Below are 25935 nucleotides of genomic sequence, written 5' to 3' on the forward strand. Positions count from 1 at the left end.
TGTACATATTATGTATCTTCCCCATTTATACTATTAGTACTACCATGCTTATGACATTTTTCTTTGCTGCTTTCTCTTGGAAGTTCTTAGATACGGAAGTTTTATTCAAAAATACACCCATTGTAATGTAAACCACTATCAGAAGCATTGGAATCATGGGTACTAGAGCATCCCTACTTTTACATATTTAACAGTATAGGAACTATTTGTAGCAGTTTCTTATACTTTTAATCTCTCACTGTAAATTTTGTGTGTCTAGCCAAGTACTTTAGCTTTGCAACTTCTTTCTACACTGACTGTTGATATTTTCATAACTGATTATGTATGGTTTTTGTATTAAGTCACCAAATATCATGGTAGGTATCATAATTATCAAGTAAGGACTGATGATGACCAAAATTAATTGAAATATAAAGAACTGTTTATTGAAATAGCTATTGGAGCCATCAGTGTTAGTGAAATGATTTGATCAGTCAACCTAAAGTAGGTAACTTGTATCTTATTAAGACACCATTGTATGTGCCTTTATTCTTTCTCTCATAGCAGTAAAGAAGACATGTTTTTTTTATTTATGATATATATTTAATACTTCAATTGAATTTCACGGCTTACTATTGCAAGAAACAAAGCTTTAATCCAGTATGGTTTCAACTACTATAATGAAAATGAAATAAATTTTATGGATCTTTGTTGGAGATATTTCTTATATGTAGTTATGCAAACAGAATTTAAGTAATGTATTTTACTGTATACTGTTAAGTAATTTACATAATGTGTTAAAATAGTTTGAGGTAAAAATTAATGCCTAAAAGTGCAGGGAAAGTAAAAAAACAACTGATGTATTATTTGAATAAAATATTTCTATGTTAGGTGAACTAATGTTAATATTGATGCTGTGATTGCTTGGCCTGCTGGCACACTAGTTCTGAAGGCTTGTGTAGTTCACCTAAACAGAATAATGATGATAATAATAAATGAATAAACAGATAAAAAAATAAATAATATTATGTTATTAATCCTAATCCTTAAAATAGGATTTTCAAATGATATAAATGAAATTAATCATTAGAATTTGCTCACTTGTTCTGAAACATTATTTACTGTAATGTTGCATTGGTTTGAAAAATCATTAGTGGCTTAGTTTTCATCAGTTTTCCTTATGGATGTTCCATGTGGTTTTAAATTCCAAGCTAACATCATAATATCACTATATTTTCCTGCAACAAGGAAAAGAAAATTAACATCATATTTCAGCATTTTAAGACTAATAGTATACTGTTTTGTTTTTATCTTAGAGCATGCATGGCCTACTGGTTAGGGCATTCAACTCGCAATATGATGGTCATTGGTTTGAATTCCCTTCACCAAGTATGCTTTTCCTTTCATCAATGGTGGTGCTGTAATGTGGAATTTAATCTTAATATTTATTGGTGAAACAGCACCTCATGAGTTGACAAATGGATGCTAATGACATCTGCCTGCTAAATTATGGATCATTAGAGTAAATAGCTCTTGAGTAGTTTTGTACAAAACTGAACAAATTAAAAGAAACTTAAAAACCACTGTATCTGTGTAAGACTTAAATCACATTGATATGTTTCTTTGAAGCACCAATACATTCAAGGAACACTAGGGAAGTGCTAATATAAGAAAATAATGTATTCAAGGGTTCAATTTTTATTAAGTAGCTCTCTCAGATGGTATGTCTAGTTGTTCTGTGCCACATCGTGGGTAAAACTTTAATGAAATCTCATTTAACTGGACCTTTGACTTAAAACATTTTCCTTTGCATTTTTTGCCATGTTTTTGCGACCAATTATTAACTGACTGACAAGTCCTAATTGGTGGATAAAATCATGATTGTTTATTATAAAGCTAAAGGATTTGGGATCACTTTTTATTACTAAAACACAGTTATCTAAACTAGAACTTAAATGAGCTTTTTTGATTGCAAAATAAAGGTTTGCATATTTTAAATTACAAATGCTATCTCTTTCCTTTTTGAAATAAAACATGCTTTTTTGTATATCTGGATTTTTTTATTCTTAACAAAAGTGGAATATACTTCTGTTTTATTTCACCTAATAAACCTGACACTGTAGTTCATTTAGCATAAAATTACTCAAAGGCATCCTACACCTGTAGTAGTTTGAAAATGTTTATACAATATCAAATGATATACATGTGGTGCAGCCAAAATATTCTTGCAATGTAATATGTAATATGGGTGCTCTTGAGCCAATTCAGAACATTTTCAGTTATTCAAATAATTTCATTAATATGGTGAATGGATACCTAGTTTTGTTGTTTTTCATGCAGAGTAGTACTGAGGCTTACAGCATCCAAAGGAATAATTATATATTTTTAGACATTAATCTGTCTCCTGATCTGAATAAATAATTTACATACATCACATGAAAGACAAGGGTTTTTTTGTTAGTTGGAATTTCCAAAAGGATTATTTAAGTACCATACCACTCTTTTTAATACATTTTCTTTGGCATCATTAGGGAATATTGTTCAAATTAACAGTTTCCAAAATTTCATAAATCTACTGCTAATGATTTTATTTTTGTTTTAGTGAAAAAAAACTTAATCCATTACAGTTTTAATTTCAGTCAGCCTTTTTACTGATTCTTAACACTGCTTATAATTTGCAAAACATAAGTGTTTCATTGTTAAAATTGAAAGTTTATGCTCTCTAAGATATATATTTTGTATTTTTATTTCAGAGAAAATTTTCCATACTTTAAGACTGCTCCTCATGGCTGGAAAGTAAGTAACGCAAACTTTTCTTTGAGGGTAAAAATGAAACTTTTTGTACTTTTACACCTGTAAAGTGTGTTTTGCATGTCCGTTTGTGTGCATACATAGTTGCAAAGAATCATTGAATGATTTATAGAAATGGGCAATCCAGTGGAAAGTGATTCTGAGTGTGGTATCTTACGTCTGATATAAGTTAGTACATAATTTCTTCTGGATTCACCAATAATCAGTATTTTGTATCCACTTGTATCTTTTTGCTTTACATTCTCTCATTTAGAATTTACTTTACATGGCATTTAATACACTTATCATATGCTCTAGAATAAACCTTATCATCTAAATGGTAGTTCTGTACTTCTGTTTGTTTGTATCATGTCTCTAGAATAATCATTATTGTCTAAATGGTAGTTCTGTACTTCTGTTTGTTTCTATTATGTCTCTAGAATAATCATTATCGTCTTAATGGTAGTTCTGTACTTCTGTTTGTTTGTATCATGTCTCTAGAATAATCATTATTGTCTAAATGGTAGTTCTGTACTTCTGTTTGTTTGTATTATGTCTCTAGAATAATCATTATCGTCTTAATGGTAGTTCTGTATTTCTTTTTTTTTGTATCATGTCTCTAGAATAATCATTATCGTCTTAATGGTAGTTCTGTACTTCTGTTTGTTTGTATCATGTCTCTAGAATAATCATTATCGTCTTAATGGTAGTTCTGTACTTCTGTTTGTTTGTATCATGTCTCTAGAATAATCATTATTGTCTAAATGGTAGTTCTGTACTTCTGTTTGTTTCTATTATGTCTCTAGAATAATCATTATCGTCTTAATGGTAGTTCTGTACTTCTGTTTGTTTGTATCATGTCTCTAGAATAATCATTATTGTCTAAATGGTAGTTCTGTACTTCTGTTTGTTTGTATTATGTCTCTAGAATAATCATTATCGTCTTAATGGTAGTTCTGTATTTCTTTTTTTTTGTATCATGTCTCTAGAATAATCATTATTGTCTAAATGATAGTTCTGTACCTCTAGTCTGTTTGTATCCAGTACTTATTCAACCTTGTATTTTTGTTGGCACTTCTGCACTGAGATTTGACCATTTGCCATGTCCAAAAACTGTTATGGCTTTTGTAGAATATGTGTAGCTCAAGATTGACATTTTTCAAGCTTTTTATTTTTTATTTACTTGTTAGAGTTATTCACATGGTATGTTTATATCTTTTTGAGGTGCCATTCTGCTTCAGAGATTGTTTTCTTTAAGCTATTTAGGTGAATGAGACAAGATTATAGAATTTCTGAAGAAACAGTTATGAAAGGGACTACTGATTGTTGTTGAGGTTTGTAATATTGTTTGCAAACATATTTACACTTACCTCCTCTTATTCATAGCTATTACATGATTGCCAGGGGTTTTCTTTCCCATCTAAGCATTGGTCTATTTTGTTTTTTTCTTGTTTATTTCAGTCTTTTTTACTCCACCCAACTGCCCTTGATAATATTCATCTCATGACAGTTTCCACCAGCATCTGTATGTTCCCTACTTTGGTACTGTATGTAAGCATTTCATTCAGATGACATTATTGCTTTTTCTTGACAAAGTATTTAGGAACAGGCTTCACTAAAATGTACTATGACTTTTAAAGACATTGGGTGCAATTTTGCATTGCACAGTTGATTTATGTAAAAATAAAAAAATTTTATGACATGCTATGTTAAGGCACAAATTCCCAGGTCACTGTTTCTGGCATGGAGGCTAATCTACTTCTTCTAGTCCACCTCTGATGTATGATGCCACTCAGCAGTCAGTTGGGGTCACTCTCAGTTTAGGCTGCTCCCTGATATGATTCATAGTGAGTTGGAGACATATATATTCAGTCATGGGGGGTGTTTTTCTGGGGGGCTGTGAGGCTACTTTTGCCAATGATCCCAAACATTTTATTTTGGTACCTTCGGTTTTAGGTTGACTTCTTATGAGGCCAATTTTGATCAATCACCTCTAGCTCCTTTTCTTCATTTTAGTCAGTTGGGTGTGTGATGTTCTGTAGTTTACTTCAGTTGCTGCTGAGTCCACACTTTCTTTTATGGCAGAAAGGTCTGAGGGCAACTACTTAGTTTTTCCCCATTGCTTGATATTGCTATTCATGCAGGGAAATTTACTGCTCAGTTACATGAAAAAATAACTATATCTTATCCACCACCTTTCTTGGAACAACATACTTTTGCTTACCACCACCAGGAGGATGCATATTCAGACTAAATCGTATTTTGGACCATGACCATGATCAACTTGAATAGACCACAATTTTCTGGTATTCATCTGACCCTTACTACAGTTCCAAGATATCTATCATTTCATCAAACTTTGTCAGAAGTCTCTCAGTAATCGCCACATCAGTTTGATGATGAGTCAGGATCTTTGTTGACATTTAACTTCATACAGTTGTTAGCTTATGCTCTTTCTTTATTTTCTTGGTTGGTATGTTGTTGGGTAGAGATGCCTTGTTGGAGGAGGTTTTGTCTACTGGCTGCTGCCCTTCATGAATTACATCCCTTGATGTATATGGGCATTCCATAAGCATTAGAATTAGGGTGGAAAGTTACCTGTTTGAATTCTTCATTGTTGTCATTGGCCTCTCTACTTTCTTTGGCCATGTAATGGAATTAATATAAATTTATTATCTATGTTTGTTTGGCCCCCGCTAGTACAGCGGTATGTCTCCGGATTTACAACGCTAAAATCAGGGGTTCAATTCCTCTCAGTGGGCTGAGCAGATAGCCCTTTGTGGCTTTGCTATACCAAACACACACACACTATGTTTGTTTCAGTTTAATGCTTGTAATGCATATTATTAAATGTTTATTGCACAAGTCCACCTGTTCTCTAAATTTGTAGAAGATTATTGAGAGTAAGAATCAACAACATAGGTTGAATATTATTGCTAAGTCGCTTTTTGAGAATGTTGTCTTAAAATAATTAATGTGCTACAGTCTGTATACTATAAGCCTGTAATTGAGAATGTTGTCTTAAAGCTTATAAATTAATGTGCTGAGAGATAATTTAATATATATTGTTGGGTCGCGACAGTCTGTATACTATAAGCCTCGGAATCTATAATTGTGACAAACACTTATTAATCTGAAAACTACAGATATCTGACCAGGAACGTTTACAGATTTTGAATGTTACAAACATCAGTGAATTAAATTTCAACATTAGTGTTTCTATGACAACATTAGATATTTTCATCTTGAAAAAAACTATTGTGTGATGAATGGAGCAAGCTACTATTTTTGTCAAATGAATTGTATCTGTGTGCTGTCAACAAAGTATTCAGTTCCAGATCAAATATAAGACTCAGTATTGTTTGTAAGTTTGTGATAACCATTATTATAAACTGTATTGTTGTTTGTGTTTTGTTATTTTACTAGACATATGGAATTCCTTTACCACATGTACATGGGCATAACAGGTTCTTATATCAGGTTTGGTCATTCAGCTCACACCTCCACCACCATTATCCTTCAACCTGTTGTGATACCACCTACAACACATCCTTGGATTGTATATATTTGTTCCAGTGCTATCAGAGAGCTGTTGTTCATGTGGTTAGTAGAAAAATTCAACACAGTTCTTCTGGGATTTTATTCCTTTTTATTTGTTGTGCCCAAAAAGATGGGAGATTGGTGTCTGATCATCGATCTTTCTTGTTTCAACCAATACTTCAATCCTACCAAGTTCATGATGGAGTCATTTCTTACCTTATTTTGGTATTTTTCAACAGAACTGTGAATGACCAAGTTTGAGGTTGCTGGCACATATCTCCACATTCCCACAGTGGAGTCACCCTACTACTATTTACATTTCATGCATAATGGTTAGATGGTTAGTCTAGGGCTCAACCCTTTGGACTAGTAATTACACCACATATGTTCTCCAGAAAGCATTAGCTTTTTCTCACCATCTTCATTCTTTAGGCATGTGTATACACCATCATATGGATGACTGATTACTCCTGGCTCCACCTCTTCAGTTGACAAAACTACACAGCCAGATTATTCTTTCAGAAGCCACCAAGGGAGGCTTTATTAGTAAAGCTGAGAAATCTGTTCTTTTGCCAATTCATTACATTGTCCATCTGAGTGTCTTTTTCAATGCATATCTAAATTGGGCTCAGCTGATTCCCATTCATGTTTCCTTCTCCCACTGTGCAAATGGTTCTTTCTCTTTTGGCAATATGTACATCACTTAATTCTTAATTGTGTGATCAATGGATCATAAACAGCAGTGTTAAAAAAAAAAAAAACTATGGCAGCTATTTAGTTTTGAGGAAAAGTATTTCACTTTCCTAACTGGGGTGTTCATGGATATATATTACCTCCTTCGTCCCACTCACGAATAAATGTTTAAAAGAGCTGAGAAGTTTCATATTTCAGGTTCTGTAAAAAGTTCTGTTATTACCTATTACGAGATTTGATGGGATTGAGTAAATGTCTGCAGAGCTTTGAGGCAAGAGAAGGCTCAGGCTTTCAGTGATTACTTCCAAGATATAGATGGAGTTGAAAAGAAAAGAAGCAAGAAGGCAGGATCTTGTCAAACCATTAACTCAAAGGATTGATGGACCTTTGTCAGGGCCACGTGGTGGCAGGGATCTAAAAATCCATTGCCTAGGCTAGGATGAACTGAATGAGCAAGAGAATTATTTGTGGGGGGAAATGGGAGATCTCCAAGAAAACCCAGTTTCACAGAACAGGCACCATATAATTTACCTGTTTTGTGCCCATGCCTGTAAAGGATATGAACACAGTTATAAACATGTTTAAAGTTCAGAGTGTTTCTGATTGTTTTAATGTTAAGTACAAGTTGTATGGGGATATTGTTTTGTAAGGAGCACTTGTCATTGTTTTGAGGGTGGCCATGAGGAGATTTTGTTGTTCTGCTTTGTTTTAATATTTTGTTGAAAGACAAACTAGCCTACCATTAAGTGTTTTGATGTTGCATGATTTATGTATATAGACAGTCGGGGTGTATTTGGGGAGTTTTAGAGCTAATCTTATAACTCTGTTTTGTTGTATCTGTATCATGTTTTTTTATGCTCTTTGACCAGTTAAAGGTGATTTGGCATCTATACTCTTCTGACCAATCAGATATATGTTTTGTGTATTTTGATTAATATTTTGGGGCTGCATTCTTTATTCATACCTGCAATTATTTTTAAGGTGGCAACTTGCTTGCTTATGGATTTGTTTAACTGTTTGAAATGTGCGGACCATGTTAGACATGTATCGAAGGTAATTCCTAGAAATTTAGCCATTGGGCTTATTTGTACTTGGTTCTCTCTAAGTTGAATTTTTACTTTTCAACATTCTTAAATAGTTTATTTAGGCTGTGGCAGAAAATAACTGCTATTGTTTTACGGGGGTTAAAAGTAACTTTCCAGTTGTTACACCACTTGAGAATGGTGTCTAGGGATTTTTTTATTCTTTCTGCAGCAATTAGAGAGTTTCTCTAAGTGCTCCAGATGGCAATGTCGTCTGCATACTGCAAATAATAAGTGTAGGGTAGGCTAGGGATATTGTTGGCAAACAGGATGTATAGCAGGGGAAGAGAACAGATCCCTGAGGTACGTCTGCTGTAATAGTGAATGTGTTAGAGAAAGCGTTGTTAATTTTAACCATGGTTGTTTTTCTGTGAGAAAATTAGAGATCCAACTCAGGGTGGTGGTCTAATTCCCATGTTATGTAGGTGATATCTGAGGGCGTTATGCCACACAGTATCAAATGATTTTTGTACATTTTAGAAGAATGCAATGGTCGCTTGATTGTTGTTAAATGCTCTATGTATTGATTTGGTGAGTCTTGTTAGGTGGTCTATGGTTTTCCTCCCTTTTCATGAGGAGTTTTGTATGTTTGGTATGTGGTTGTTGTTTTTGCAGTATAAAAGTAGTCAATTGGAAATGATTTTTTCTAGTAGTTTCCCAAGGCAACTAAGTAGACTTATTGGTCTAAAGTTGTCTGGGTTAGAGCTGTTTATGGTATCTTTTGGTATTACTGTGATGGTTGCTCTTTTTCCATGTATAAGGAGATAGGGCGATGAGTTCTTAAGTATAGCATTTTGTATATTGTTGTGGCCGGAAGCAGTGTTTTTGAGGGTTTTAATATTAATTTTCATTTTGCTTGTTGATATTTTCCTATCAGATGGGTTAATTTCAGATATGGTTGGTTGTGTATTTAGATTAATGGAGAACAGAGGGTGGGAAAGATCTGAATTGGAAGAAATGTAATACAGGGTGTTTAGAAAGTCACTGTGCACTTATATATTTATTAACAGACATGTTTCCGTATAGAATACAGGAGGTAAATATGAATGGCAATTATAAACAATGTTCAAAGTGACCCCCGCTGGTATCAGTACAGGCTTGGATCCTTCTTATTTTGTTTCTAAACATCGCTGTCAGTTGCTGGTTTGAAATAGACTGAATGAATGCTGTTATCACTGCTTTCAAATCATCCAGTGTGCACAGACGATCTCGATACACTGCAGATTTTGCTGCTCCTCATAGATAAAAGTGTGGTGGATTAAGATCTGGTGAAGCATGGGGCCACACGTCTCTGGAAAAAATGCGGTCTCCAAAACATTCCTTTAATAACCACATAGATCTGTGAGATGTGTGGGCAGTAGCACCATCCTGTTGAAACCATGAGTAATTTATTTCATCATTTGTCATCTGACCAATGAAGGTGTGAAGAACCTCTGAACAATAGCACTTGCTGTTTACTGTGTTCATAAAGAAAGTAGGGCCATCAGTTCGACGTCTGGAAATCGCAACCCACACACCAACCTTGAAATCATCTAGGGGTGTTTCGTGAAAACTGTGAGGTTTATTGGATGACTACAATCTTGAATTTTGTGAATTAACATAACCCAAGAGATGGAATCATGCTTCGTCGGTGAAAAATGTCATATCCAACACATTAGCTGTATTATCTTCGATAAATCGGTTAAACCATCTGCAATAGCGTATTCGTTTTTCATTATCAGTTGCTTCCAGTTCTTGTACCACCATTATTTTGTGTGGGAAGAGCTTTAATTTCCTTCTGACAGCCTTATGAGCAGTTCCAAGACCAATATCATGCTGCTGAGCTAACTTTCATAATGATTTTGATGGACTCTGCATCACACTGTCAGAAATATCCAACAGTTTCTCCTCCAGTAGCTTTGCTGGTCTTCCACAATGTTTGGCATCATCCAGTGATCCTGTTTCCCGAAACTTATCAACAAGGTTACGAACTGCATTGTGATGTGGAACAGGTGTATCTGGGAATTTTTCAGCAAATCACTGTCGCACCACATCTGTGTATCTACCAACTTCTCAGAATACGTGTTTGACAAGCCATACACGCTCTTCAGTTGTTAAAACCATATTGGGATCAAAATCTGAAATATAATAACATATGATTACAAAATTGTACAGTGACTTTCTGAACATCCTGTAGTAAAGTTCATGTTTGGTTTGAGTATTAAAGTGTGGAAAATCTGTGTTTGAGAATGAAAACAGCATTGTACTGGGTCACCCAATCTTTTTATTAAGAATTAAAATCATAGAACTCAAGGCCCTCGACTTCAGTTTATTCAGCCCACCAACAGTTTATTAAAGTAATAATATATTTTTAATATTATAAAAATGAAAAATAAAACATTATTAAGCAAAAGCCAATCTAGTTGCAAATGGCCCATCAATAGTTCATTAAAGTAATAAAATGATATAATGATGTCATTTTCATTTTTAATAACTTAAAAATAAAACAGAATTGAGCAAAAGCCAGTCTAGATGTGATACACTTTTCTATTTCCTTCAAAACAACGTATTACTTAGTATTGCATCACCTCTCTTATCAATCCCATTGCCCTGAAGCAGTGTGTTTCTTCCCATGCCTGCCCCCCCCCCCATGTATCTAAGTGTTTGTTAGTGAATGCTGCTGCATACTTTGTTTGATTTCACAGCTATTTCTAGTTATTATGTCAGAACAAGGAAAGAAGAGAAAAGTTGACTCTAAATGTCATGTTTTTTTTTAAAAAAAACTGTAGTGTGGACTGCCAAAAAAGAGTTGGGCTTAATATTCAATGAGAGTATAACAATGCTAAAAGAATACAACATTTGTAGACATTACCAAACCAAGCACTTATCAAACTATTCTCAGTTCAAGGGAAAGCTACATTCCGATAAATTTGAAACCATGAAACATAACTTATCATCACAACAGTTTGCTTTCAGGAGGAAGAAAGCCGAGAATGAAACTGCAACAAGAGCAAGTTTTCGAGTGGCACACCTGTTAGCCAAGCAAGGAAAACCATTTACTGATGATGAGCTAATTAAATTATGTATGACTGAAACAGCCAAAGAAATGTGCCCAGAAAAAGTGGACAAATTTAAGACTGTTAGCCTTTTGGTGAATACAGTTGTTCATAGAGTCGAAGACGTTAGAAGTAGTATTGTGTCTCAGTTGAAAGATGAGGCCAAAGAGTTCAAGTGCTTTTCAGTTGTGCTTGATGAGTCAACAGATGTGTTCAACACTTCACAGTGCTATTTTTATTCATGGAGTTAATATTAATTTTGAAGTGACAGAAGAATTAGCTCTTGTGCACAGTATGCATGGAACAACCATGCAAAGAGATTGAAATGTCACAAACTTGGTACAACCTGGAATGGAAACAGCTGAAGGGCATTACAACAGATGATGGTAAAAATATGTGTGATGCAGGAAAAAGTTTAGTTTGACAAATTTACAAACCTGTTGTTCCAAGCCTTTGGTTCTTCACTGCATTATTCATCAGCAGGCAGTGTGGAAAATATTGGGATTTGTTATGTGTTATGGAACACTTATCTTCATGCATGGGTTTTGTATGGTCCCTTGCAGAGGCAAGAGACAGTCTGGAATCTCTGTACATGTAGCCTTTTTCTTTTCTCATTGTATTTGTTTCTCTTCCTTCCTTGTGTATCAGTGTAAATGATGCATATTCCGTGGTTTTTCATAAGGCTGTTTGACAAAGGCTAATCACATTTGACAATTTCTGGTTTCAAAGCAGCATTGTCAAATAACTTATGGGTTTTTCGTTCTTGTCACATATTTTGTGTACCTCATTTCCATTCTTTTACCATTTTTGCCCTTCTTGTTCTGTTATCCTCTGTAATTAGGATCTGAATATTGTTCTCCATGCCCTTACCTCTCTCCTTTTGAACATTTAGTCTCTTGTTTTTGTACCATCACTTGTGTAATACTTATCTCTTACACTTCCAGATGTCAACAGTTAGACCATGCTATAGATTCTTCCCATATTCTTTTCTATCACTCATATCTTCTTCATCCAGAACACACTGTTTTCCCAGAATATAAGCAGAGTAAGAGAGGGACAGTGCATTTGCCCCTATCTCCCTTCTTTCCATTTTTCACCTGTATTTTTCTGTGACTCTGATTGTTTTCTTTGTCACTTGTAGGTTTTTTGCTGTTATTTGTCTTGCACTGCTTCCTTTTGTGATTCTCACTCACACCATTTATACCTTAGAACTTCTACTTAAGATTTTTCTCCCATTACTCTCATTGGTAGGCTATATGAGCTCATCCATCTTTGTACAGGATTCTTGTTGACTTTTCCAGTTTCTTGCTGTCTAATTCAACTATTTCTTCTCTCTGGCTGCTCAGTTTTGGTGTTCAGTGGCAGAGATAGTATAGGATAGTATGTAGTTCACAATGATCTAGAGTTCTTACATGTGTAACTGTTGGATGAACCATACACAATAGAATTTTTAATATTCATCAGATAATTGGTTACTTTTAGTTTTGTGCATATAAGCAAACCCATGCTGTCTCAGGGTTTACTGTATGTGTCAGGGCTTTACTTGCTATGTGTTTCAAATTCCACATGCTCAGTTTGCCATACAAAGCTGTATATCCTTTTTCCCTCTGACAGTTGACATGCTCACTTTCTAACTTAGCTAGGGGATTTCCAAACAGATCTCTGCATATTTGAAGTATATATATATATTCATTATAACCAATTGAAAGAGCTAATTTTAGGCTACATTCTGTCAGTGGCTGTTTTAAACTGACATATTTTATCTGTTAACAAGATTGTCAGATTGATAAAAGTATTGTTGAAATTTTGTCATCACCAACATTTACTAACTTAATTTGTTTTTTCTCACCTTATACATATTTGTTTGAAATGAAATAGAAACCCCATAATTTGTGTGCTTTTTAAAGGTGGACCTTCCTTCTTCAAGGACAAGTTTGTCTAAGTAAGCTAGCCTATAAACATTTTAGTAATGATGGCACTGTTATAATGCAAGCTGGCACAACTCTTGATGTGCTCTGAGATAAATAATCAACAGTAAAGAAAATTAAAATATCAAAAATAAATTGAATAAATAAATTGAAAAGGTAAAGATGTGAAATTACATATATAGCTGAAATACATTTTAAGATTATTTGACTCATTGTGAAAAGGTATGTTCATATTTCTAATTCTAAATTTTAAACATTTCATTGCACTGTACATTGATGGTAATAGCTAAAATTAATGATATGGTAGAGAAAATGAAATATAAATATTTACCAAAATAAATCTTTTGATCTTTATTTAGGGGATTCTGGAACTTGTGCAAATGAAATTTTTAAAACTGTAATATCAAAAAATATTTGTATATTTAACATGAAAACCACCTTGCAACCCACTTTTCAGAGTTTGAGTGCAAGTAACTACAATAAATACTGTATATTAAGTTATCTATATTAATCCTGCTAGAAAAGCAAAACATTGGTTTAAATAAAAATATTTTCTTTCATATTTATCTTGAGTTTAAAGGTAATTTTGGCCTGGCATGGCTAAGCGTGTTAAAGCGTGCAACTCGTAATCTGAGGGTCGCAGGTTCGCATCCAGGTTGCACCAAACATGCTCACCCTTTCAGTCGTGGTGTAATAATGTGACAGTCAATCCCACTATTTGTTGGTAAAAGAGTAGCCCAAGAGTTGGTGGTGGGTGGTGATGTCTAGCTGCTTTCCCTCTAGTCTTACACTGCTAAATTAGGGACGGCTAGCAAAGATAGCCCTTGAGTAGCTTTGTGCGAAATTCAAAAAACAAACAAAGGTAATTTTTCTTAACATTTGTTAAAATGTGTAAATCCTTCCAGTATGCACTACAAGTTGTGAAATACAATGAAAAATTGTTCTTAGTTTTGTACATTTTATTATAAAATATTAAGATTTTTTATACAACTACAAATACATTAATTAAATATCTTATAAACTCAGAAATGTTTTATTATTATCAGCTTTGTTTGTTCAGAAATGAAATGATCATGCTGAGAATAATGAATAAATAATCTCATCATGTGTATTAAAGAAAAAATACTTTGTATGCATTGAAAAGAAAATTTGATAATGGCATGTTTCAAAAAAAACTTGTTACTACAAGTATGTTTGGAAAGTGATTTGTGTGTGTTTGTGTTTTTTTAACATATGAAGGAAAAAATATGTGGGAAAAGAGTATTACTATGTGTGATGAGAGAATGCATATTTTTTTAAATGTATACTGTGTATATAAATGTATTGGAAAAATAGTGCATTTGTGTGAGTATTTAAGCATTTGAAAACTTAAAATTGTAGACATTGTTAGAAAGAATATTTTATGTATTTGTAATGTGTGTGTGTGGAGTGAAAACTGTGTACTTAAATGGCTGTAAAGTAAATATTGGCCAATGGTATAGATGTCAATTCACCACTGATAATGTGCCAAAAAAAGACCCGTAAACTGAAATAATATATCGAGTGAAGATAAGTATTATGGTGAATTTTGTATTGAACATTTCTCCAGCTGTTTGTACCTGTTTGGAGAGTGAAGACTTGCATATCTGAAACTTGAATTATAAGTGATGTAACATTTTTCAGTATATACTTTATAATGTGTGTGTTTATTTTTAACATTAGATAAAATTAAGCCTTTTAATATGATATGCATAGTTACTTTTAATTTTATATTGCAGAACTCTGTAAGGCATAATTTGTCTCTGAATAAGTGGTTTGAAAAGATTGAAAAGCCAGTTAGTGGTGATAGAAACCAAAGAAAAGTTTGTTTATGGGCCATGAATCCTTCCAAAATCAACAAACTGGATGAAGAGGTTCAAAAGTGGAGCAGAAAAGACCCTTTGGCAATTCGTAAGAGTATGGCAAAACCTGGTAAGTGAATTTGTTTTTATTTTTATTTTATGGAGTTATAATTAGCAAAGATGTCATTACTTAATGAGTGTTTTGGTAGTTCTTATTTTTGTCAAATAGTTATCTCTGTTGTTGTAATTATTAATTAGTTGGTTATATGTTTATTGTATTTAATGACCATTCAGTATGTTTGTTTTTGATATTCATGAGGTATAAACTGGATGGTTCTTTCATTATATCTTGTATTGCTGAGTTAGCAGCAGTTCATAGAAAAAGAGAGTAAATACTTGATACAGTACACAGGGATACAGAAAAATTGTATGTATGAATTTATGAGTTTTATAGGTTATGCAAAGGCAGTATGCTAACTGTAAAATGGATAAAAAAAAGTGTTTTTGTTCTTAACATTCGTTCTTGTCAGAGTCTGAGTCAGACCAATATTATCAATTCACATACATATATGGAATAAAAATACATTTGTAACACATCTAATTTTTCTGTGTACAACATGCTTGTACATTTTACTGAAAGCTTGCCATATGTTGTGTAGTTACATGTAGTAAATTTGAAAGTATAGTTAGCATTCATTTTTCAGAATGAGGTCTGGCCATTGAACTGACCCATGCACAATTGATTAAATTATAGAGTAGTTCAAAGGTAAAATACGATGACATGGAACATTGTATAAAATTTAATTAAACTTTTGAATTAAGTATGATAAGGTGCTATAGTTCACTACATTTTTTCTAATTTCATAATGTATTTGCTGAGCTGAGAGTGGTACTTTTAAGCCTCTGTTTATGAGTGAGTAAACTCTTTTATTCATAGACTCTGTTCATTAACACCAGTGGACAATTCAGATGTGAAATATGTCACCTAAAACATTCATAGGCTTGTATTTTAATTTTGCAAGTTTTATTTGAAGAAACATTTTGTGAAAATACTACTTCAGTATGTATATGAGATATTTAGTATATATGATATATGAGGATTTATGTAAAGTTTATGAAGGTTAAATAATTTTTGTGTAAAAATAGTTTTACATGTTATGTCATTGATAAAGTACTTCATATTTACATAAATAAGTGAAATGTTAATATACTATGTTTAATTGATGTATCTAAATATCCTTTGGTTAGTATTTTGCTTTATATGGATGAAAAATTCTGTGATTAAGAATTAGCTGAAAAAATGTCATTCACAGAGTATACTCGCAGATAAAAGTGAGGACAAAGTTTCATTTTTATTATTAATCTTTGTAGTTCACAAAAGTATCTGTTCTTTCTGTTAGCAAAGCTACATTGGTCCTATCAAAAGGTGAGTTAAGGTATGCGACTCGTAATCTGAGGATTCACATCCCCATCGCACCAAACATGCTCATTTTTTCAGCTGTGGGGACATTATAATGTGATGTTCAATCCCACTATTCATTGGTAAAAGAGTAGCCCAAGAGTTGGCAGTGTGTGGTGATGACTAGCTGCCTTCCCTCTAGTCTTACACTGCTAAATTAGGGACAGCTAGCACAAATAGCCCTCGAGTAGCTTTGCACGAAATTCAAAAGCAAAACAAACAAACCTCTGACTGAGTGCTTTTATAATTACAATAGTAATTATAAGTATTTCAAAGTAGTGTGAAGATTACGATAGAACATCAGCTGTATCGTAAATTTACATTTTTTGAGCTCTTTAATTAGTAATCTTGTATATGTTGAAAAACATATACAAGCCAGTATTTAGTTTTAAAAGTTTTACTCCAGTTATTTTCAAAGGAAAATTTAGGGAAATACTACTTTACTGTATTTTCTGAGGTATCTAGCATGTATGAGGATTTATATAAAACATTTATGAATATCAAAAAATGCTTGTTTAAAAGTGATTTTCAATTTTATTTTCATTAATATAATATTTCTTAGTTATTTAAATGAGCAATATGTTAATATAATGTTTAATTGATGCACTTAAATATCCTTTGATTGTTACATTTCCTTACATAGGTAAATATTTTTTGTTGTTAATAAGAGATTGAAGAATGTCATTAGCAGGCTATGTCTTCAATATTAATTGTTGCCATTGATTTTTCTTTAAATTCAAGGACCAAATTCAACTTTTGCAGTTATCATTTGTAGTTTACAAGTGTATTTGTTCTCACTATCAGCAAGACTATGTAGGTTCAACCACAAAAATATATTGTTAATATGTGTGAATGTGCTAACATGAATGACCCACTAAGTTAAGTTTACTTGAGCATCTTCTAAGTGAATATGATGTTGTCATCCATTTTAGTTCATTTAGTTTTAACCAGAGCCACTTGATGAACTATGCAACAAAATCAAAAACTTTGCTCATCCTGCAATTTTGGCTGGATAAATATCTCATATTTTTTGGAATGTTGTAATGCTGTTTTTAGGTAATGAGCTGAGACTTTTTCACATATATTTCAGTTTGTTTGGTATAACTTACATATTCTTATCATTATTTTTATCTTGTATATTATTACTAATTGGCTTTATCTTGTATATTTATTGATAGTTGTTTTTTTTTTGCCAGGTGGTTGTATTTTTAATATTTGAAGCAATTTGATTTAATATTATTAACTAGCTAGACATTTAGTATAAATTCTGCCCAATTACTGTATATCTTAATCAGTAATCAGGTATTATGAACTTTCAGATTAGATGGTTATGTTTATATTTCATTACTAGTTAGTTTATCTTATATTTTCTGGATGTTTAAATGTTTCTTGTAGTTTTGAACTAACTTGTTGGATTATTCACAAACCAGCTAAAGTCATTTATTTGTTTTTGATAGAGAGATTAGAGCTCCTTGAGAAAGGACATCTAAAAGACTTGTATCCCATAGAAGCACAAGAGTATGACACAACCAGTTGCAGCACTCTTGACCAGTCCATGAATGTTATTAGTAGTTCTAATGAAATTCAAGATGATACAGCAACTACTGGTACACAAACAGACCATTGTGGTGGCCATTTGATTCCTGTAGAGTATCTTGACCCTTTATTATCAGAAGTTGACCTGCAGGTAGGGTCTAAATGTATTTTCTAAAAAAATCTATGAATATGTGGCTCTAAATTAGTAGAAATAAATACTGTTAATAAATTAATGTTCCTTAAATATTAAATTTTATGATGTAATTCTTTCATTCATTTTTGTTGTTTTATACAGAAGGGAATCTGGGAGAACCTTGGTGATGATCGACTACAGCTTCTTGTAGACTCTCAGAATATTTCCCCATTAATCTTTCACTCTACTGGTCAAACAGTTACTCTTGGTACTGATGAATCAACAATACCAGCCTTCAGCTGTGCTGGGTATATTATCACCCAGGCCAGTGGTGCAGGGTCATACAGTTTACATTGTCCTTACCCTGATGAAGATAACCAGGAAACAACAGCTGTAATAAATAACAGATGAGACAAAGAAGATCATTCTGTATGGAAGTATGTTTTTGTGCAGAAAAAAAATTGTGCCTTAAAATTTTGGAAACAACAGAAATTCTACCTGATAGCTGGTTAATGTTTTGCCTACCAGTTAGTACTTAACTTAAAGTTGATGAACTGTATCAAGCATAAGTTATTGTTTCAAAAATAATTTTAAACATCAGACAAAATAATTTTAGCATAGTTGCTATTGTAGGTAAAATGAGACTTTATTTATTGATACAAGAATTTAATATTTCATTATGCAGCTGCATTAATTTTATGAGGATTTATGAAAGAAAAATTTTTAAATCTTTGTATGACCAGTATAGTTAGTATAATTTATACAAAAAGATCATTGCTGTGTGGCCTACCCAGCTATCTTAGCTATTACAAGTTATGCACCCATCTTGTAGCACATCATTTAGTGCTCCTAGTCACAGATCCAAATGAGTTACTAGCCTCAAAGGTGTAGTAGTGTCACTGACTATAAAATTCTTAGTACTGTTCCATGTGTTTTTGTCCCATTGTCATTGTTTCACCTGTTTATGTGTGTTTATGTACATATGTGCATTTGGACAATCCAGTTCTTGTAACTGAACAAAATGGACTAAGACAGAGAAAGAGGATGAGAGACACAGCACTGTAGCATTTTGTGTAAGTAAACATAGTAGAAACAAATACACAAATAGATTAACCAACAACTTGGTGACTAGGACGTGTTTACAGAAAACAAACTGCAACTAAACTATGTGCAACTGAAAGTTACAACAGTAATAGAACTCTTTATATTGAGACTGATTATTATAAACTAAACTGAGGTAATTAAAAGTTTATAAATCCATCATGTTGAAGAAGACATTTCTTAGTGCTTAAATTTTAGAAGTTCACAAAGATAGTTGTGATAACTTATAATACTATGAGTAGCATTTTGTTACCATCATGTAATCTGTTTAGTCAGAAACTTAAATTTTCTGTATGGTTTTGTATTTTATGTAAATTTTATAACAAGTTAGTAGTTAGTCATGCAAAACAAGACACATTACAGATTATTTGGGCTAACATATACTTGGAAATATTACCCACAGAAATGGTTCTAGTATGTTAAATATGTGTAATTTGTACTTACAAATCAAAGCTGGAAAATAAGGTTTCATTTTGATAATCTGAGAGTTAAAAATGTGTAATTTTTTATACTTAATAAAGACTTAAATTTAAGGTAGTTTCAATTCAAATAATGCTGAACTGTTTCTTATTAATGTAAAATCCTCCTGTTATAAGAAATAAAATGGTAAGTAATGTCAGTTTACTCTGATATGTGTGTTGAAAAACAAAAAGAAGACATAAAATATGTATTTCAAGTTATGCTTTTGACTCGTTACCCAAATTTGTACAAGAGCTGAAAGAAAAAGAGAGATAGTTGTACCAAATATGAAGCTTGTGGGAAGCTTTAATAACTCATTTACATAAGTCCAGAAGTTGGTACTTAAAAAATATGTTCTAACTGTACTGAGAATTTACAAATGATCATTGAGTAATGAATCACTGATGATTGTTTTTTGTTTCAAAGTATAAAACTGAATTTGTGTGTGCGTGCGTGCATGTCTTTATACATATATATATATAAAACTAGGATTATTACACAGCTGTAAAGCAAAACCCTGATGATAACTATTAAAACCTTGTGTGTATCATTTGACAAAACTGGGAATATGAAAACATGAACCTGTTTTTATTTCTTACAGATGTTTGATTGTAAGCTGAACATTTGTGGCAGTGTGTTTGTGTGTACATATATATAATTATTTTGTAAAGCTTTCAGTATTCTGTCTTTACTTTATTCATAGAGGTTTTATTTAAATTTTATGTCATTTCTCTAGATTAATTTTCAGTGTATTATAAATGCTTTAAAAAAGTTTAACTTGAAACCAACCAGCCTGTTCACTGCCCATGTATTAAAACCTATTTGTTCCTTTTCAGTTTCATAACTTTTAAGTACTATGTCTGTAAAAGCAGGTTTTATATATCTACTAAATCATCCATTTGTCTCATTTTACTGGCAATGAAATTACTGCACTTCTTTATCAATCTCCTTCATGTCATTTATATAGATTTCCGATATTAAAGTATGATCGGTTAAAATCACAACTGCTTTTCTCTCACTCCAATTATTCAAAAATTAAAAAAGTGTTATTTTTTTATAGTCCTGTATGTTATTTAAGTAAGGTTTTGTCAATTCACTTTAAAGAAAAAAGTCAAAATTCTGATTGTTGTGAAAAATAATTTGTACAGATTTTGAAATACAAAGCATTACTAATTAGTAATGTTTATCACATGTATTTTTATACTTCCAAGTTTTCCTCCTTTTGCATAGAGAAAACTGTTTGTGGAATAATTATATAATCTAAAATGTTGTTACTTTACTTAAAAATATCTGTAAGTATATCCTATACCTTTTTACACTACTGATTGAGTTAAATAGATACCTGGAGTAAGGCTGTTATTAATGCACTGTTAATAGTAAATTGACAAACAACAACTGATAAGTATAACTAAACGGTTTTATTGTGAAACACATGCTACATATTTCAACAGAACATTCATCTGTCTTCTATACTAAGTGTACAACATTTTCTCTTACACCAACTGAAAAAGAATGAGAGAAAGATTGGTTAGAGGGAATAGAAATGAAAAGCAAGTGTTCTTTCACTGATCCTTGACAGTAATTCTGTCAACATCAATGATACTTTGCTAAGTTTATTCAGCTAACTTTACACAAACACACCTGGTCAGCCTTGATGTTGTCTTTAGATGTAATCCTGTTGCTAGATGACAGCATTTCTTAACATTAAAAACTTGCATCTTTTGTCTTCGTACTTTAAGACTTTGTACATAAGTTTCTTATGATTAGCTGTGAATCATACCTGAAGAAGACAAACCAGTGTTTTGTCAAAACATATAGTATATTCCTCAAAATAAAACCACTTCATCATGCCTATAAATTGTTTGTCAATTTACTATTATATTAGCATAATGTGCTTTCAAAAGTTACTGAGCTTTGTATGGCCTTACATTGGATATGATATTTGATAACAGTTACAGAACTGCATAGCATTGTTACCTCCAGTATGATTGCTGATAACAGAATTCAAGAAGCACATCCAGTTATTGCTTTCTGTAATATTACAACTAATAAAGTTATAAAAAATATTTTGCAATTTTATCTGCAGCAAGATTAGTACAGTACACTGCACTACACTATGACGTGCAACAGAATTACTGATGAGACAGTTCTGACAGTATACTGCATTGTTAATTGTAGTAAACTCAAATGAAAACACAATACATTGTTATCTGTAGTAACAGTGATAGCACAGTTATAAATGCACATTAAAATGTTCCTTTATGCTTACTGGTCAGTTATTAAAGTGATTTTCAGTGAAATTTATAATTAGCCAATTGTGACAACAGAGAGATTTTTAGGTTGACTTTCAACAGAAATATTGCAGAAATGGCTAGTTTCTGATGTTAAAAATGAGAGAAATAACATAAAATAGTGTGAAAAACATAACAGTATTGTGAAAAGGAAAAAAAAATTCCATTTACTACATTTTCCTGAGATTTCTACAGTTTCTTTCCAAAAGAACAAAAATGTCAAATATATCTTTGTTCATGCCATTAATACTAACACTGTTAATTACACTCTCACACAGAATGGCTGTCATTCTCTTAACAATGCTCATTACGAGATGTGCTAGTACTTGAAAACTACCAGTTAATACCACTTTAAAATAATCAGAGATTACTTGGTTCCCTATGCTTCAAGCAACCCAACCTTTCAATAATATAGATTTTCTTTGGTTATAACTGGCTTTAGATCTAAAGCAGGATGAAAAGTGAAAAGGGCCTATTTGATTGTTTCTTTGAATACTTTTTACACGTGTGGGATTAACTTTTTGGGGGTAAATTACCTTTGATTTTTAATTATGAGTCATATTTAAAAATGATTTCATTTTCATTTATTTTTACTTATTTCCAAACGTGATGTTTGTTTTCTTTTTATTTGTAATCAGTTTTTTCTTATTCATTTTTTCTTATATTTTCACCTTGCTTATTTTGATCTCATTATAATTAACTTATCTTGCTCTTGACCTTTCTTATACTGGGAATTAGTCATACCAGTAACAGTTCTACTACATCCAGCCCAAACTCTGATATTGTGAGTTACTATAGATATTGCAGGTTGCTCGACTCTTTCACACTTTACAAATGCTGTTTTGTTACTCCATTTCTACAAAAAAAAGGAAGGAAAGTACACTATATGAAAGTGGTTGGATTGGTGACTATTATTTTATCCAAATGGGTGCTGACTATTAGTTGAGAAAATGACATTTAAAGTGAAGTCACTTCAGACAGATTCTCAAGTTTGTTTTGTTTTTTTAATGAAGATTATTGGGAAAAAGTCATGGATATGCTACTTGGATTTATAATTCCTAATGGTAAAATTGATGTCCATTATTTTGATTAATTGAATGTCAATCTAGTGAAACTATAGGCAGTAAGACAGTACTATATAGCTTAACATGTTTTTACTGATTATTTTCTGAATTAAAATTTTTGTTCTTTTGGCATTCTTGCCATTAACTTTCATGTACTTGAAATTACATTTAATAATTTCCTATAGTTAGCTTTCCAACAATAAATATATTAATGAAATTGCTATATTTTGTAAGTGAACCAATGCCAATATGAAATGTTGCACATTGTAATTAATGGAATTGTATATGTATTGTACAAATAAAGCTAGTTGTCACATCTGTGTGAATAAAGGGAAGTTGAACAAAATACCTTTGTTGTGTTTTAATCTGCACAAAACATCTTAAACATTAGAGTTAGTAAATGCAAGTTTTATTTGTTAGGAATATGCTCTTTGGCAGAGGTTTGTGCATCTTCCACAGTCATCATGTTTATCAATCACCATTCAATTATTGCAACTACATGCTTTTTGAGCCATCAGACTCTCCAGATTCTTCAAGTTACTTTGGGTTTTTGGTCCCAAATGACCATTCCAGTCACATAACAGATATATTAAGATTAATAAATGCTTTTTCTCAACACCTGTTTACAACCTGACTCTTATATGAAGAGTTTATTTTTGTATGGTTGCTGACCTACAGACATCACAGGTCAGAGAAATTTGCTCTATTTGTCCAAAGACAATATTCTCATTCTTTCTACATCCTCAGACCAGTTCTTCTTACCAACGACACTTTCAGACAAGAAAGAGGTTAAATTGCTTTTTGTGATTCATCTGATCATTATTTCTCACTTCCATGTTCAATCACATTTTGATCATGGTTATGTTCATCCTGGGTCTTAAAGCTTTTGTTGCCTGCTTTAATGACTTTAAAGATTCTAGACAGCAACCTTGTATTCTGGGCTGTCGTTGAAGATGAGGAATTTTTGTGAGCCATACCTAATCATTTTTGTCACATTACTGTGTTTTTAGTGGCTTGGACATAGAGTCTGCTGGGGGTCACTTTTATCTTGTATTATTTGCTTAATCTAGCAGTCTTTTCATCTGAGGGTTGTCGTGTACTCCGTGTAATTACTTTAACCATTTCTGCTAGATTATATAGGGTGGGTCGATATTTTCATTGGTACTTTTAAGGTTTATTTCACATGTTTCATCTCATGCTTTTATCAGACTAATTCCACATTTGCAACAACTAATTCAATATACTGTATAGTTGGTTGCAACAGGCTTTTTAGAAATGAGATGTTCCATAAGACCACCTAGGAGCTGACCAGGTGGTATTACTGTACTATGCTGGACCATCACTTATGAATAAAGCATACTGATCTTGAGATTGAATAAATCGAGGTCAGTTTGCTTTAAAAAATTTAGTGAACTTGGTTCACCCACTGCACTGTTTCCAGGGCACTATTCCTCAGAACTTCCCAGTGCACACTACACCCCAGATTTTGTTAGTGGAGCTATGGAGTCCTAACCACACCCAGTTTTCAGTCATTGGAGTGGTGGACAAAGACTTTCTCCTGCTGAATATTGGAGTAAATTCCTCCACTATTGGAGAAGAGGATAAAGTTAGGGTCCCTAAATTTTTATCCCAGATGTTGGTAGGAGTGGCACCAGCCTTTGCAAAAGCCTATTCATAATAATGGTTCAGCTTTGACACTCCATAATCAAATTGGGGTATGCATGGCTATTCTGATAATCAATATAGATTAATTATTGTTCATGGAAGAGAATAGACTATCTCCTCGTAAATCCAAATGTAAAGTGGTCCCATCCTGGGTTTTTGATTGGGCATAGTTTGTTCCATGTCTTCTCCATAAGTTTGAGCAGAGAGCAAGTGGAATGTACCCTTGTCCACACGGATGGTGAGTGAGAGTGAATGTTCATAATTTCAGGTCGGAAAAGTTATGTTTCCTTTGGTTGAGTAAGGTATCTAAGATCCCGTCATTCCAAGTCTAATGTGTTGCCTTTTGGGCTTCTTCAGGTGTAGGTACAGTCAAGTGTGTCCACTTTGGTGTTGCTTACTTTCTCCTGATTCTAGTGGCTGAAACTGCATCACTCTATGGCTACAGGTTGGGATACACTCATGTATATAACATTGGAGTCCAGTTGCCTTGGCCGTAAATATGGGATAAAGGTACCAGGACCCCTTAATTCCGCCCCTGAGTAGAGAAATTTATGCTATTTTACTATGGGACTAATTTGTAGTGATGATAACGTATATATCATTCCACCCATGATACAAAAATTCAGTTCGGTGTGAAAAACATACCTGTTATGAATGTAGTATTATTCCCCACTAGGGTATCAGTTTTTTGTTGATATACCAATGGCCTATGCAGATGTTTATTGTATGAATAATACTCTCACTGGTCCTTCCATCTTATTGATGTTGGACTATAGCTCTATAAGTGGGAGAGTAAGTATACATGTTTTGGAAGTTAACATTTTCCAAAATTGAAAATGTATTTACAATAATACTTACATCCATTGACACTCTCCACTAAGGGCTGAGATTGAGCCAGTTTTGAAAAATGATAACATTTTACAGAACCAGAATAGAGAGCACACTGACATAGATGAAGAGTGTCATAAGATGAATAAATATTGCTGAAGACAATTAACTGGGGTAGAAAAGGCTGGAGGAATTGAGAATGAAATAGATAAATGCTCAGATGGACAAAGGAAGAAAGCCTAATAGTCAATTAGTAGCTATAAGCATAAGAGAAGAGAAGTATTGTTGGAAATATATTTTGAAGTTAGGAAAATGTTAACCTTCATTCCTAGGTATAATTCCTGTCATATTTACAACTGGTGAAAGTCTGTTCAATCCTTTTAGAGACTTTTTAAGCTTGAATAATATTGATATAAATTATTCGTTTAAGTACTGGTAGTCCAAACAATGTCAAGGGGAGTTTTAATTCAGTTTTTTTCATGATTTAGAAATGTCAATTATAACATTAAAGTTTGTGTAATGTACTCGTCAC

General features: G+C 32.7%; 1 protein-coding gene across 6 annotated transcripts in view; it reads left to right on the forward strand.

Moving 5' to 3' along the window:
- The window catches only part of LOC143239908 (uncharacterized), a 62871-nt gene extending 39615 nt beyond the window's left edge, over positions 1–23256 (forward strand). For all 6 annotated transcript variants that reach the window (XM_076481588.1, XM_076481560.1, XM_076481550.1 and 3 more), the window contains 4 exons: positions 2733–2775; positions 14805–14997; positions 17784–18013; positions 18158–23256. In XM_076481588.1, coding sequence (XP_076337703.1) covers positions 2733–2775; positions 14805–14997; positions 17784–18013; positions 18158–18406 — 715 coding nt within the window. In that variant the 3' untranslated portion in view covers positions 18407–23256. The remainder of the gene's footprint in view (positions 1–2732; positions 2776–14804; positions 14998–17783; positions 18014–18157) is intronic.
- Positions 23257–25935: the final 2679 nt, after the last annotated feature.

This window comes from Tachypleus tridentatus, chromosome 2, assembly GCF_004210375.1.
Source record: "Tachypleus tridentatus isolate NWPU-2018 chromosome 2, ASM421037v1, whole genome shotgun sequence".
NCBI classification, from domain to species: Eukaryota; Metazoa; Arthropoda; class Merostomata; order Xiphosura; family Limulidae; genus Tachypleus; species Tachypleus tridentatus.